This window comes from Miniopterus schreibersii (genome assembly GCF_964146895.1).
Source record: "Miniopterus schreibersii genome assembly, chromosome: 11".
Lineage (NCBI taxonomy): Eukaryota > Metazoa > Chordata > Mammalia > Chiroptera > Miniopteridae > Miniopterus > Miniopterus schreibersii.
Window position 1 is genome coordinate 41,788,635 of NC_138111.1, and position 16,497 is coordinate 41,805,131.

Below are 16,497 nucleotides of genomic sequence, written 5' to 3' on the forward strand. Positions count from 1 at the left end.
AAAAGTTTAAACATTAAAAAAAAAGTACTTAAATAAATGAATGGTAATTTGGGGTGGATTATAAAATCTGAAAAGTAATTATTCTAATTTATAAGTAGTCAGTTAAAATAAGGCATTTGTAAATTAAAATATAAAATAGCAATTTGACATGTTTGCTCTTCACAAATATCAAACAGTAAACCTATGTAGTTACTTTTTCTCCATCAAATTTAGCTTTGTAAAAATAAAATTTTAAAACCAGATTTCTTCTTGAAATTTTAAGTAGTCAATCCTATAAGAAAAACGTACGATGGTAAGCCATTTCTTTTTCTTTAGATTAATGGAAAAGCGTCAGTATGCTGCTGATAATTTCCAACAGCAGTTGATACTGAAAAGTCATCTATAATTATCTGTAAAATACATTTTTAAATTTCTCTGCATTATGAGTACATTTTCTCTAGATTACTTCCTTTAACTTGTATTATAGCCATTGGTTTTTCTAAATAATTTGAACTTTCCCCATTAAATGTCAAAACTTTCACATTTTGACAATTTTTATCAGGAAATACCCTAGAATTTTATACTCTTACTGAACAGAGAGAAAGGAACCGAACCTGGTTTAATCTTTTGTTGCTAACTCCCAGGGATTACTTGTGAAAATCTATCACTGTACCATCTTATAAAACAGTGATGCAGCCTGAGCTGATGTGCCACTTTGTGGTGTCCTTTTGTCTTCCTAAGAGCCTGAGACTGGCTCCAGATGCTCAGATAGAGTGAGGATGATTTGCTCTGTAACAGATGTTTGCTACTTATTTCCACGTTCTCCTCTGGGCTCCTAATTACTGACCTTCTTGGGAACAGTTTGCTTGGGAGGAACTAGCAAACTGCCCAGATCTAAAACCTGCCTCCTAATCCCCTCATTGTCAGTCTGTGCTTCAAAATTCCTCCTACAGAATTCTAAAACAACAGCAGCTCACAGTTAGATGGTGCTCAGTCTCTTGCAGGCACTGATCTAAGTCCTTTATATACATCAGTCATTGCATCTTTACAATTCTCAGGTTATTTCCAATTTCCAGATGAAAAACTGAAGCCACAGAGTGTAAGTGATGTGGACAACTGGTGCATGGTGCATAGCAAAGCTGGGACTCTTAACACAAGCACCCGGACTATAAGGCCTGTCTGGATTCCTACAAGGATTCCTGCATGCCAGCCACGCTTCCCAGGACTCCGTCTGTGTGGATATTGTTGGGAACTGGAATGCATAGAGGAAGATGGCTGGTAATTAAGTTTCACTGCTGCAACCTCAGGCATAGCCATCTTCCTGATCAACCAGGTCCAGCATTATCTGCTTTCAAATTTCTCCTGCTCCTCCAATCTAAACTGAAGTTAGCATCAGCTACCAACAATGATCGAGCATTTTCTATGTGGCAGGCATGGTTCTGGACATCTTACAAATATCTCTGATCCCTAAGATATCATCTCCTCATAAGGACTGAAGGCTGAGACCTTAAGTGGCTTGTTCAAATCACACAGTGATTGGCAGACCTATCACTTTCATTCCTCCAACACCTCAAGGACAAAAGCCTCCATCATTCTCCATTTGCCTATAGGATAGAAGCCAAATTCCTCACTGGCAGGCAAGGCGCCATGCTATCTCTCCACTCTTATCTCCCACTGGGCTCCAGCTTGACTCCTCTGTTCTAGACTGGCATGTCTGTGCCCTCTCCCCCAACCCACAGGCTTACTCCCAATGCCCGCCTTCTATCCGTTGTTCCCACGACCTAGAATGTCCTGTTTGCTCCTTTGTGCCTACTCAAACCTGCGTGACACAGAACACAGCTCAGCCTTCCCTTTCTCACAAGGTCCTTCTGCACGAAATGCTCCAGGCCCTACCAGTCTCGCTTCTCCCTAGATTCCTCCCACTAGTTACTGGGCACTGAGCAGACACAGTTGTACACCAGACCATTAGTTCAGGCCAGCCGACTCACGTTCCACACTGGACACTTGCCATTTAGTCTTCCTAACAATCCTTTGAGGTAGGTATTTATTATTACTCTCTTTTGCTGATGAGCAGACTGAGTCACAGAGAGGTTAAGAAACTTGCCTAAGGTCACACAGCTGGGATTCAAAGCTAGGCATTTAATTATGATGCTATACTGCCTCACCAATAAAATAATGTGTGTGTTTTTTCTGATGGTGAGAGTGATGTCTGTGAAGGATTTAAAAACTCAGATAATAAACAAAATATAAGCACCACACAGCTATGGTGACTAGAAAGCAAAATATGTAATAATTTATTGTGAAATGAGCATGAGTTCCAAGTTCTAATGAACTGGACCAAGGGGTGAGGCTGTGCAGGCTAGGCCCAAACCCAGATGTCAGTTCTTACCACACAATCCAAGGTCGAAGAGACAGAAGGCAGGGAGCAAGAACATGGATCTGCTCTGAAAAAGCAAAAACAAAAACAAAGTATAAGGAGAATATCACCCATACATAATCCTATAGTCCAGGGAGAATTAAATACCCACTCAAACAGATATAAATACACATTTGTTCCCATTTCAGAAATGGAAACATACTGTACATCATGGGATTTTTTGGTCCTTAATTCAAAATTTTAAATAGCTTTGTTGAGTTATAATTTATATACCATTAAATTCTCTTGTTTTAATCATACAAAAAATTTATTTGCAGTACAGAGTTTTGTAATCATTACCACAGCCCAATTTTAAACTATTGCCTCAACCCAAGAAGATCCCTTATTCCCATTTGCACTTATTCTGCATTCTCACACCTGCCCCCTGGCAACTACGAATCATTTTTCTCTATATATATTGATTTGTCTATTCTGAACATTTCGTATCAATGGTAACATACAATATGTGGTATTTTGAACCTGACTTTTTTTACTTAGCATAATTTTGCAAGGTTCATTCTTGCTGTAGCACATATCACTGCTTCATCCCTTTTGATGGCTGAATAATATTCCATTGTATGTTTATACTACATTTTGCTTATTTGTTCAACCATTGACAGGCATTTGGATTGTTTCAAATGAACAGTGCTGCTATGGATATTCATGTAGAAATCTTTGTGCTGACAAAATGTTTTCATTTCTCTGGGGTAGATATCTAGGGGTGGACTTGTTGGGTCATATGGTAAAGTTTCCAAAATGGCTGTGACATTTTACATTCCCACCAGCAATATATGAGAATTCTAGCTCCTCTGCATCTAGCCAATCCTTTCTGCTGTCTATGTTTTTTATTATTGCCATCCTAGTGGGTGTGAAGTGATATCTCGTTGTTGTTTTGATTTGCATTTCCCTAATGACTAAGAATAACAAGCATCTTTTCATTTTCCTATTGGCCATTCAAATATTTTCTTTGATGAAATGTCTATTCAAAATTTTGCCCAGATTTCAATTGGGTTTTCGTTTTATTATACACTCCCAGAGTTCTTATGTATTCTAGATACAAGTCGTTTATTAGATATATGATTTCCAAATATTTTCTGGTAGTCTGTGGCTTGTCTTTTCACTTTCTCAATGGTGTCTTTAGAAGCACAAAGTTTTGCATTTTGATGAAGTCAATTACCATTTTTTTCCTTTATCACTTGGGCTTTTGGTGTCATATCTAAATCTTCACCCAACCCTGCCACGTTTTAGAACCAACCTGCTCCCTCTCTCCACTTGTCAGTATGTCTTGGACATCTTTCTACCTCAACAAACACAGATCTACGTCATCATCCTTCATGGATTTGGGTTCTGGAAAGGGGGGAGGAGAGAAAGGAGACAAAAGGATCAGACAGCTCCAAATATCCAGGACCACTCCTTTCACCCTTGGGGCATTCCTAATTCCATTTTGGATCATTTCATGTCTGGTACCTCCTCTGTGGTTTGTGAATAAAAACTTTATTAGGCTATTAACTTTATCACAACATTTTATGTTTTAATACTTTGGTCACATAGATATCTGGCCCCAAATTTTCTGTAGGCTTAAATTCCTCCATCATAGATTCTAGTGATGGGATGCTCATAAGAAACATGTGTTCCCCTGTAACTGAGATTTGATAGCCACTACTTCCAGCTTTTACTGCATTCTCTAAAACTGACGTGGGAATTACTTGGGAATGAGCCTTGGGGATGACTCAGCTCTAGTTAATGTATTAAAATGTAAATGTGGAAAAAGAAAATTGTAGATAACAGTAATTGGCACATTGGTTTTAATGGAAGATTTAGGGATATTCCCGAAACAAAATAGTGGTTATAATTTAACAGGTTCCAGAATGAGATGAATGGTTGCACCCTGGCCTCTATCAGGAGTGGAGCTTCACTGGCTTGATGGGTAGGATACGAGGTATTGTGTATAGCTAGATGCTTCTTTAGGAACTAATTTTCAGACAGAGAGCAGTAATGGAGAAAATCCAGCGAGGGAAAGAGCCTGTGAGAAGGACCTCAGAATAAGAATGGGAAAGGCAGGTTAGAGGACTTCAGAGCTCAGTGCTGAAAATGCTAATCTGCTGAAAGCCAGGGTCACTACACAGCCATTTTGATAAGAAGCTAAAGTGGGATGGCCATGATCCTTTGTAGACCTAGCTCCCAAGGGTTGGGGCCCAGAATTTGGAACCTGAGTACTAACACTGGGGAAAAGCAAGGAGCATGGGGGAAAGATGTAAGGGCAACCTCCTGGCTGCACTATGGCTATTGCAAGGTTAGGGTAGTGTCCTGAGCAAAGAGGTACATAAGGGGCAACAAAGAGCTCCTCCAAACTGGTAGGTAACTATGGGAGGTTGAGAAATGCAGAGAGAGATCATTCTAAGTCCTTTAAGCAGTAGCCTTAGGTCTTTAACTTTTGTTTTTTTCACAGGGAAAACAATACCAAGCCGGGTCTGGTGTGGCTCAGAGGTTGAGCATCGACCTAGAAGCCAGGAGATCAAGGTTCGATTCCCATCAGGGCACATTTCAGGGTTGCGGGCTCAATCCCCAGTTGGGGGCGCGCAGGAGGTAGCCGATCAATGACAACTCTCTCATCATTGATGTTTAAACTCTCTCTCTCCCTCTCCCTTCCTCTCTCTGAAATCAATAAAGATGTATTAAAAGACTTAAAAACAAAACAACAAAACCCCCCCACAACAATACCAAGTCACTGCTGGGCCAGCTGCTGCATTCATGGAATATACTGTAAGAAAAAGAGACCAGCTGGAAGCTTACAGAGATTCAGACATGAGGAAGGCTAACGTGTGGGGCAGCTCTTTTTCTGGTGTGTAGGAAGAAATGATTACCAGGCCTTTAGGGATGGAAGGCTGTGCAAGTACAGAGAGAAGAGACAAACATGGGTGGGGGTGGGGCGAAGGCTGTAAGATGATTGAGGATTTTTTGGAGGTATAATTAATACGTACAGCAAAATGCACACATTTTAAGTGTGCAATAAATTTTGACAAATGTCTGCATGAGTTTTTCTTGAAGGCTGAGTTTTGCATGCCTGCAGATCCATAAGTGAAGCTGCCTCAAAAGCAAGAAGCTGTGTGCACCTTAGTAAGAGAAGCAGCAAAGACTGTAACTATAGATTCGAAAGTTATGCCAGTAGGTAGAAATCTTGTGAGCAAATGAACAAAAGTGCAGGAAAGGGGAACGGGAGAAGAAAAAGGCCCAATTTTTGGTCTGCTTGAACCTTGCACACTGAGGACCTTATTTGCAGGTTTAAGAGCAGAGACTTCTTTTTTCTCAGGCCTTCAACTTCATATAAAATTCTCGTAAGGGAGAAAGAAACCACTTTCCCAGTTGGCTTCTGCCAAAGTCTGCCCTCTGGAACTTGCAGAATGGTGTCCTTGGGGGAAGGGAGCTACAAGACCCCACGGAGTGGTCTGCACCTCCTCCAAGCAGCTTGCACGACTAAGATACAACTTTGCTCCTGACCTGGGGAGCTAGCTCCCTCGGTGCAGCAGCCCTGCAGCAATGCCTTTGGCGTTTGCAGACTGTGCAAGCTTACTAGCGGCAGAAGTACAGCTCTCAGAGTTGGGGGGCGGTGGGCGTGGCCGCGCCTCTCCCGCCCAGGCAGTCCCGGGAACATTCTGAAAAGTATCCAAAAGTTCTGCGCCGCGCGCGCCAAAAGAAAATATAAAAGGGCACAACCCCCCACTACTCTGGGCATTGCCTGTCCAGACCTCGCTACTCGGGCTGCACCTCCGGCTGCAGCGCACACGCCTCCTGCGCTCTCGGGAGCCTAGCCATCGTCTGGGTGCTTCCCTCGCAGCGGTCTTGCGACCTGAGAGTACTTGCGCTTCTCTTTGGGGCACCATGCCCAACGACGACGCATTCAGCAAGCCCTCGGCACCGTCGGAGCCCCCGCACGCCCCCGGGGCACCGCCGCAGGGCAAGGCCGGGGGCTTCGGCAAAGTGGCCGGGGCGCTGCTGGGAACCTCCGGCGCCGGAGGCAGCGGCGGCGGCGGCTCCGGGGCGTCCGGCATGGGTGCCGGGAGCAAAAAGTCTCCGCGGCTGCCCAAGTGCGCTCGATGCAGGAACCACGGCTACGCGTCGCCGCTCAAGGGCCACAAGCGCTTCTGCATGTGGCGGGACTGCCAGTGCAAGAAGTGCAACCTGATCGCCGAGAGACAGCGCGTGATGGCCGCTCAGGTGAGTGCGGGCGTCCAGGAACCGGGGTTCAGACCCAGACTTTTTTCGACACAGCCCCTCGGGCCTGGCCAGCTTCACGCGGGGCCTGCGTTCGGGAGGGAGGCGGCGGTGCTCGCCGGCAGCCGCGGCGCGCTCGGCCCGGGGTTCCCAGCCACGCGCCGACGCCGCGCCCCGAGGGACTCGTCTCCGATCCCGCCAGCGGAGCACTGAGCCGTGGAGTTCGCTCGGCTCCGGAAACCCCGCGATCCCCGACCCAGCCCTCCCAGCGGAGAGTTGCAGGGTTCGCCCCTTCGGGAGTCCCCAGAATCCCCAGAATCTCTGATCCCGCGTTCATAGCAAAGTTGGGTTCGCTCGTGAGTCCCCGGGACCTCGGAACTCCACCTCCAGCAGAGAGTTGCGGGGTGCTCTGCTGGGGAAGGGTCCCCGGGATCTCCGCCCCCGCCTCCAGCAGAGTTTGCAGGGTGCGCCCCTTTGGGGGTTTCGGGCAGTTCCTGACTCCGCCCCCCAGTAGAGAGTTGCGCTTAAATTCCGAGCGAGCGGGCGTGAGCTACCCGTCCGGGCGAAACCGACGCCCGGCTGCGCTGCGGGCCGGGGCAACGAGTCGGGCGGCTCTTTCTGGAAAAGTCGCCGTAACGGACGCCAGCGTGCGTGGCCCTCCTGCGCCCTTGGCGCCCTGTCCGTCGGCGCCCCCAGTGGGCCCGGCTGAGCGCCTCAGCCATTTTGAGCGCTGCGGAAGGATAATTAGCATTTTAAAATGTGCGGTCTCGGTCTAAGTCACTCAAGTACAAATTGCTTTGTGCGTACTTTGAAAGTACACTTAAGAATGTCTTTTAAAAGTATGCGCAGTGGTAAAAATGCTGGGGTTTGCAGTTTTGTCTGTCGTTCATGTTTTTTTACTCTTTTAAAGCGGCAAAAGCCCGACAGCAATTTAACATCTTAACGGAAATAGTTAATGTCGTTGGTATTCTACAAGGATTTTTAGAAGAGATTAATATAATTTTTTTTTTCCAGCCAAAAGTTATTTTATCCTTTTAGGACGGGTTATTTTAAGTGAAAAGATACGCGAGAAATATTTACCAACGATGTGCTGCTTTTGGGTAGAAATGTGTAAATATCTTCCATTGAAAATGATTTAAATGAGGGCGTTGCACAAGACTGCACAACTGCTTAAGGATTATGCTTTTACATCCATCATTTTTTTAAAAATGGGTCTTCAACTAGGTATATTTTGGCTTCATAGATGGTATGTGAGTGAAGTCATGGGAATTTAGGTTGTTTTTCTTGGTTTCTTTATAGATTTTTTTAAGCTTAATCTATAGTGGATGAAAATAGTAAACTGAGTATTAAAATGCATCACGTGAGCTCGCTGGAAAAAAACACTTAGGAACTTTTAAATTGTATTTGTAGGTAGAAAAATATTCTGAATAATTTAGTCGTTGGCGTAAATAGGTGGAGAGTATGCTTGGGAGGGGAATTTTCCTCAAAATATAAAACTATTTGAGTAGGACCATTCATTTGGAATAAGCTTTATTAGTAGGGGCACTAACTTGGGAGAAGGCTGTTTGTTATGTTAACAGCAAAAATTCAGGATTACTTTTATAATACGAAACTTCAGTGTTTTCCACATCAGAAGGCTTGTGTTGATGAAACCTTTCAAATCCACCTAACAACCGTTTTTTTTAGTCCTTTTTAAATAGTTTGAAACTGATCTTAAATATAACTCTAAAATAATTGCATTTTTTATCCATTACCTCACCTTCCCTGGTTAAATAACATTTGCTAAGAACCCTCGAGAGGTCTTTGTAAAAGTGTCTTTGTTTATGGAGTATTTTGTGTGTTTTGTGCATGCATGGGATTTATGTAAATCAAGGTATAGGTAGGCATTGACATTACTACACAGGTTTGTGGGTATTTTTATTATTATTTCTGACCAGATTCTTAATATTCTGCTTCTAAACTTCTTGGTTAATAATAGAAAATCCAAGATTTAAGCTTAATTATTTAATCTCAATTATTTAAGGATTCCTTCTGTAAGTTGAAGACTCCTCTTATAATGAGTAAAATTAGTTTCAAATTAATCAGCTTTCTAAATTTGGAGTCCAGTTTTCCTAAAACAATCTATAAATTGTAGTTGTGCTTCCAGTTTACCGTTTTGACTTCAACTTTTGGCTTGTCTTTGGGACTCTGAGGTACAGGTACTTTCTCACTTCATTATCACCAAGAGTCAGTTTCAACAGAAAGTCTCCCTTTTTTGTTACATGTATCAGCAAAAATACAAATTTATTTTCTTTACACCTCTTTTTTCAACCTTTAACAATGTTATTTAAAAGAAGATAAACTGAAGAGGGGCCATGAAGAGTTTCTTAGGTATGTTAGGTCCCTTCCATCTCCTCCTCTCCTGCCTGGAATCTCCACCTGTCCCCTCCCTTTCTCTCCACCTCCAGCCTCTCCCTTCTCCAGGGTCTTCAACACCAGCTTCCAGCCCTTTCCCTCATTACTTCTCCACATGCTCCCTCCACTCCAGGCTCTGAAGGCCTTGTTCTGTCCATTTATTCTTACCTAAGTCCTACTCAGCCTGATATTAAAGGCTCTGTTTCTCAACCTAATAGTCAAGGCTCTGGCTGATTCTTCAACTTGAAGCCATTTCTGTCTCTGAATTTCTTCTCTAGGATTAGGTGTATATTCTCCTGTAGTGCTTGCCACATTCTGACTTGAGTTGCATGTTTGCCTGCCTTCTGTTTCTCTTTTTAATTATTTTTTTTTAAATCTTCACCCAAGGGTATGTTTTGTTTATTTTTTTATTTTTAGAGAGAGAGGAAGGAAGAGAGAGAGAAAGAGAAGCATCAATCGGTTGCCTCCCCATAGGTGCCCCGACCTGGGATTGAACTTGATACCTAAGTGTGTGCCCTGACCAAGAATCGAACCCTCAGCCTTTTGGGGCAAAGGATGATGCTCCAACTGGCTGAGCCACTTGGCCAGGGCCTGTTTCTCCTTTCAAACTATGAGTACCTTGGGATCGGATCTGATCTAATCTTACTGTATCTTGCTGGTCGCTGTTCCCAGGACAGTGGCCTTTTACAAATTTGTGGAAGGTAGCAGTGAGTGATCCCGTTCTCCTGCCTAATTTATCAGCGCTGACTTCTCTTCAGATTGAACTCCTCTGCTTGGCTGACTCTACCATTTTTCCTGATTCTCCCTAGCCAACCTAGTTCCTTCTAAATTTACATACTAATTTCACAGTGAACATTTCTTGAGCACCTATTGTGGGCCGGGCGCTCTGGTTCTCAGCCATTTCTCAGCTTTGGCTGCATCTCTTAGTTACCTGGAAATGAGAGATTCTCAGAACTCACCCTGGATCTAATGAATGGGGTGGGCGGGGCCTCAGTGGTTTTTCTCGAAGCTGCCAGGGTGACGCTCACGGTGTGCTGGAGGGTGACCCGCTGCCCTGTGCTTCCAGGTGGCCCTGAGAAGGCAGCAGGCCCAGGAGGAGGAGCTGGGGATCAGTCACCCCATCCCGCTGCCCACTGCGGCGGAGCTGCTCGTCAAGAGGGAGAACAGCGGCAGCAACCCCTGCCTGATGACCGAGAGCAGCGGCTCCTCGCAGCCCCCGCCGCCGCCGCCGCTCCCGCCGCCGCCGCCGCCGCCGCCCGTCAACACCCCCGCCGCTGCCGTTTCAGGTACCGGGGACCCGGGGTTCACAGCGCGGCTGAGCACGAGGGAAAAAGGAGGGCTTGGCCACAGAAACAGTCTCAGGACCTTCCTGAGCCACATCCCCACATTGGAGGATTTTCTTAAAGGGTTCTTCCTCTGCAGGCCTGTTTTTGGCTGCCTCACAAAGGAGATGGCCATGTATGTCTTCTAGAATTGGAAGTTCAACAGCTTTGCTTTTCTGTTGGTTATTAGCCAAGTCTGAATCTGGACAGAGTCAGAATCACAGAATGTCAGAGGAGTGAGATTTTCCAGATTTCATCTCAATCCATCCGTCCATTTTTGGGTCCTTTTGGTGACTGCTAAAGATCCTTGTTTTCTAGAACTAAAAGCCCATTTCTCTGGCAACTGACTGCAGTCCATTTGGATCAAGTTTCAGTGGGCACTGGGAAATGAGGGAAAGCATGTCCCATTGGCTTAAATTCTCTCTCCCATGTACTAAAATTGTACCAGGGGCTACATGTATGTTAATTCATTTCTTTCTCAGAAGCAGGACGTATTAGTCCTATTTTACACATGTGAAAACTGAGGTGTATGAAGTTTAAGTAACTGGCTAAATCTACAGAACTAGAAGGTATCTGAGTTGGTCCATCTGCCTCCAGAGCTCACTGTGCTTATTGCACGGGGTCCCCAAATTACCTCCAGCATCATGATGGTCTAGAGCTGCACTGTCCAGTATGAAAGCACCTAGCCACATGTGGCTATTTAAGTTTAAATTAATTACAATGAAGTAAAATTAAAACATTCATCCAAAGAAGATAAACAAATGACCAATAAGCATGCGAAAAGATGCTAAACCTCATTGATCATTAGGGAAATACAAATTAAAACTACAATGAAATATCAACCAACACATTAAGATGGTTACTATTTTTAAAAACCCCCACAAAATAATATTGGTGAGGATATGCATAAATGGGAAACTTTGTGCTCTGTTTATAGGAATATAAAGTGGTTCAGCTGATACGGAAAACAGTATGGATATTTCTAAAAAATTGAAAATAGAGTTTCCATATGATCTAGTAATTCCTCTTCTGGTTATATACCCAGGAGAATTGTAAGGAGGGTCTTGAAGAGATATTTGTACACCCATGTTCATAACATTACTAATAACAGCTAAAATGTGGAAACAACCTGTGTTCATCAATGGATATACAATGGAATATTATTCAGCCTTGAAAAGGAAAGAAATTTTAACACATGCTACAAAATGGGTAAACCTTGAGGATATTATACTAAGTGAAATAAGCCAGTCACAAAAAGACAAATATCGTATGATTCCACTTCAACACTTAGAGTAGTCAGAATCATACAGACAGAAAATAGAATGGTAGTTGTCAGGGACTGGGGGGAAAGGAGAATGGAGAGTTAGTGTTTAATGGGTATAGAGCAGCGCTGTTCAATCTTTTCCCTCTCTTGGCATACAGACTACTAAAATTCTGTAGCACACCAAAAAATATTTTTGCTGATCTAACAAAAAATAGGTATAATTTTGATTCACTCACATTGGATGACTACTGTGTTGGCTGTTGTCATTTTTTTAATTTGACAATATAAAGGGAAAGAGGCCAGTGCCTTGTGAAAGAAGTATTGCATGTTATAAAAATTCTTGTGGCACACCAGTTAAAAATCGCTGGTATAGAGGTTTGGTTTCACAAGATGAGAAGAGCTGTGGAGATGGATGGTAGTGATGGTTGCACATTATAAATGTATTTAATACCATTGAACTGTGCACTTAAACATGGTTAAGATGGTAAAATTTATGTGTATTTTACCACAATAAAAAAATAAAAAGTTTAGAATACTCAGTTCGTCAGTTGCACTAGCCACATTTCAAGTGCTCAGTAGGCATGTAGAGCTAAGGCCTACCATATTGGGTGGTGTGCATTTCCACTTCTCAGAAAGGTCCGTTTGATGGCCCTGGCTTAGAATGCAGGAGCTCTAAGGAAATCCACCAAAGATCTATGAAATCCTGTTGGCAATAAATACATATATTATTATACTTAATACATATGCTGAGATTTACAGCGTGTATCTGCTGAGGTTCCAGGAAACAGAGCCTTGCAGTGTGGTACCTCCACTAATATTTTCACGAGTTATTCAGTTTGCTGCACTTAACCACTGGGCTAAAGTTGCTCAGCTGCCTGTCATTAACTAGCTGTGTAACTTTCAACACATCACTTAAGCCCTCTGGGCCTTTTGTTTCCTCTTTAAAAAAGGGGGGAGGGAGTCTTCGAGGGTTTCGAAGATTGTCTGAGTCTTGACCATTATAAGGAATGAAAAGGGAAGCAGGCACCAAAGAAAGCAGGTGAGTGGTGGAACCATAATTTCTACATTGCAGTTTGGTGTGTCTGTGTATCCATCACTGTGTGTTACTAGGCCTACAGGTTCTGTAGTTATTTTTTTTGGTGGGGAAACGGCATTTTTATTTCTATTTTTCGGCTTGGTTTCTCATACTTAAAACAGCTTCCAAACTTTCATTTTGGAAAGAAGGGAAGGAGTATATCTATCAGAAGTATGATCTTTATACTTTGAGATTTAAAGCTGTATCTAAAGTTAATTACCAAATAATACATACCTGGTCAGGGCTGTTGTGGATTTAGCTGGAGGGGTGAAATGGAAACTGTGGGCGTGTCAGGAGTAAAGAGAGGAGTTGATATTCACAAGCATTTTAGGAGGACGGAATTATTCCCATTTACAGATAAGGAAACCATGATAAGGAAACTGCCTCAGAACAAAGCTGAGTGGAGCTGGGGTTTGGTACAGGCCTGTCCAGTCCCAAAGCCCATGGATATTCCATTTAGTGAAGAGAGGCTGTGGGAACAGTAGCCATGTTTCTTTGGAAAATGGGCAGTTATGATTAGAGGCATGGTTTAATCCTCAGAAGGGATTAGGGCTAATGGGCAATAAGAACAATGTTAGGGGCAAAAGTCCCTGCCATTCTCCGTTAGCAGAGAAGGCTGCAGCCACCATCTTCAAGAGGAGAAATACAGGGAAAATGATTAGTCAGTGCTGGGCATTTTGTCGGGCATCACAGGTGAACTTGGTCTAGCCTGCTGTCCTGCATTCCGCCTGGGAGGAAGGAATGTCGAGGTTTGTATACCCCAAGATAGCGGAGCTTGAGAGAAGGATTTCAGGCTGGAGCTCAGACTGACAAAGAAGTTCTCCCAGGGTATTTCAGAGTAGCGTTAGGGAAAATTGCAAATAGAAGCAGCAGGAAAGCAAGATAGAAGGTTCAGGGTCAGGGAGGATGTGACCGGATTCCCTTCTTTGCCCCTTGAGCTGATAGAAGTCGGAGTCCTCTTGGAGTCTTGAATGGGCAGGCAAAGGGAGGGGAATGTGGAACAGTGGGTTGTGCTCGGGTGTGGGTGGGGAGGCATTGCTCTGGGAGGCTTTCGCAGCCAAAGGTGGCAGGCTCCTCCCTCGACAACTCATCTCCCTGGGGCAGGAGCCTCAGGTGCTTGTCTTCACTCACTGGACTTCTACTACAGCACCGGAGTTGGGGCTGGGCTGGGATCTGAGCAAGACAAAAACAGAAATGCCAGTAGCATTAGAGGGAGGAAGGGAGGAAGGGAGCGAGGAAGTGGAAGAGAAAGAACCAGAGAGACTGGCTGGCTGGCTGGCTGGCTGGCTGGCTGGCTGGCTGGCTAGTGTCTAAGATTTATGCAGTACCTGGGGCCTGACTTCGTAGATAGCTTGCTGCCAGCAAATAAGTAGCTTATATGAAATTTCCGGAGATTAGGATTTATTTAAAATAACGTTAACCTTTCTGCAGGTAAATAGCACTCATTTCTAGAGGACAAAAACACATCCAGGGAAATATAACTGCTCTTCTAATTCCAATCTGTAGGCCTTTCCTGTTTGTCATTCCAGGGTTACGCGCTGCATGCACAAGCTTATGTGTGTCTGTTGGTCATTTTCGTATACATATATATATTCATATATTTAACATAATGGGAGTGTATTATTCCCACCTGTGTGTAATTTTTTTTTTTTAAACAGCTTGGAGTGTTTTAATGGCCTAGTTAGTATTCCATTATGTAGATGTGAAAGGCTGGGATTTGAAATGACTTAGTGACAGTGCTGGGAGTTGTTATGGAATAGTAGCACCTACCAACCTGGCTCACCTGGGGGCAAGTTGCTAACCTCCTCTTTCTAATACCTTATGTTTACTGTCTACAGGGCAGTAGCTTAGTGAAATTCAATAGATTTTCATGCCCTTGAAGTTTCTTAGTTATCTCTGTTTGGCTTCTGAAAGTGCCAAAAGTGAGAGTGAGAAATACCCAAAACTTACTGCTGAGATTATTGGCTGAATTCTAAGAACAGTGTGGAGGCAATTGGATTTACCAAGCTGTTCTTTCATTTGTTGGAGAACTGATCCTGTACCTTAGAAAAGAGTTTCTACAGTCCTTAGCCAAAGATAGGGTAAGATTGGCCAAAACACTGACAGAAAGTTCCTCAAATAATGAGTATAAAAGATTTTGTTGTTATTTTCATCTATGATTTGTGGGTATTGCTGTGGAAGAAATGGCCTTTTGAAGAAATGCCCTGTTCATTGCTGTTTCTTATACTTGCAAGATCAGATGTTAGCTGATGCACTACTGATTAGCAAATAGTTTCTTCCTAGCCATTTTTGGGGCACCCAGAAAAAAAACCCGAACATCTTGGATTATAAAGGACTATGAGTTAATAGTAACGTTAGCATTGTCTCTGTGGTTTTACTTTTTAAACTTTAGCATAAAATATATATAATTCTTATTTCTAAAGTTATGAACTTACTTTAAAAAATCTCGGGCATTCTTCCTCTTTGGGCTCCTCTGCTTTATTTTATATTCTGCTTTTCCTTCAACTTCCTGTGCAGCCAAGTAGATTGCTGTTTTACCCAGTGCTCACAGTAAGGTCTACCTAGTGCTTTGCCTCTGCTTTTCTGTGCAGAGCTGTCAGATGAAGGGTTGCATTGTAGATAATTCAGTTCTGCATGTGTATCCTTTGTGAGTAAGGACCTGAATGTTATCTCCCTTGGGGCCCTCCCTTCTGGAGCACCCTGGACTTCCACACACTCACATTCACACTCCCCCACATCAAACCACCTCCTACCGTCTTGGGCCTTCCCCTGGCAGCCCAGCCTCCTATGGCCTATGGCCAGCTTTCACTCACCTTTCCCCTGTTGGAAGGGTCAGTAAGCTCTGTCTGATAATTGTGGGGCTTCTCCTTCACTTCTCTTCTTTAGCAGTAATTCCTCTTCTGAATGCAGAGAGGGAGAGAAACAGAGAGAGAGAGGGACAGAAGGTACATAAGGCAGGGCAACACTTTTCTTGTGTCTTTTAAGTGCTTAAATGCTTTGCAAAGATGAAATGTGGTAGTTTTGAAAATGGAGTAATGTCCCCATGCACTTTTTAACAGAAAGAAATGTGGCTGATGAATTAGCAATGAAAGATACTGAGTTTTAAAATTAAAAAATAAACTTTTAAAAATTGAATTTGTTGGAGTTAGTTGGTTAATAAAATTCTGTAGGTTTCAGGTGTGCAGTTCTATAATACATCAATTGTGTGCACATTAAGTCTCCTTCCATCTCCATTTATCCCGTTTACCCTCTTCCGCCTCCCCGCACCTCCTTCCCTCTTAATCACCATGCTGTTATCTGTGTCCATGAGTTTTTTTGTTTTTGTTTTTTGCTTAATCCGTTCACCTTTTTCATTCAGGCCAGCAACCCCCTTCCCTCTGGCAGCTGTTAGTCTGTTCTCTATGAGTCTGTTTCAAAAATAAACTATTCTTTAGAGCAGTTATAGGTTCACAGCAAAATCGAGAGGAAGGTGCAGATTTCCTATGTATCCCCTGCCCTCCACATGCACCTCCTTCCCTATTATCAACACCTCCTTCAGAGTGGCGCATTTGTTACAGTTGATGACCTACATTGACACATCATTATCACCCCAAGTCCATAGTTGACATTAGGGTTCACTCTTGTGCTGTACATTCTATGGGTTTGTACAAATTTATGATAACATGTATCCACTGTTACAGTACCACACAGGGTAATTTCACTGCCCTCAAAATTCTCTGTGGAGTTATTTAAATGTAAAATACATTTCAGTTTTTATCTTTGCAGTTTTCCAGTACTGTACAGAAAGAAGCTCTTCATTCAAGTGAACAGGCAAAGCATTTTACTTTTGAAGGAT

At 43.3% G+C, this 16,497-nt stretch overlaps 1 protein-coding gene across 1 annotated transcript in view; it reads left to right on the forward strand.

Moving 5' to 3' along the window:
- Nucleotides 1-6,274: 6,274 nt before the first annotated feature.
- Nucleotides 6,275-16,497, forward strand: part of DMRT1 (doublesex and mab-3 related transcription factor 1) — a gene marked incomplete at its 5' end in the record, with an annotated part of 91,690 nt that continues 81,467 nt past the window's right edge. Inside the window, 2 exons of the mRNA XM_081151008.1 lie at nucleotides 6,275-6,610; nucleotides 10,068-10,287. Coding sequence (XP_081007134.1) covers nucleotides 6,275-6,610; nucleotides 10,068-10,287 — 556 coding nt within the window. The remainder of the gene's footprint in view (nucleotides 6,611-10,067; nucleotides 10,288-16,497) is intronic.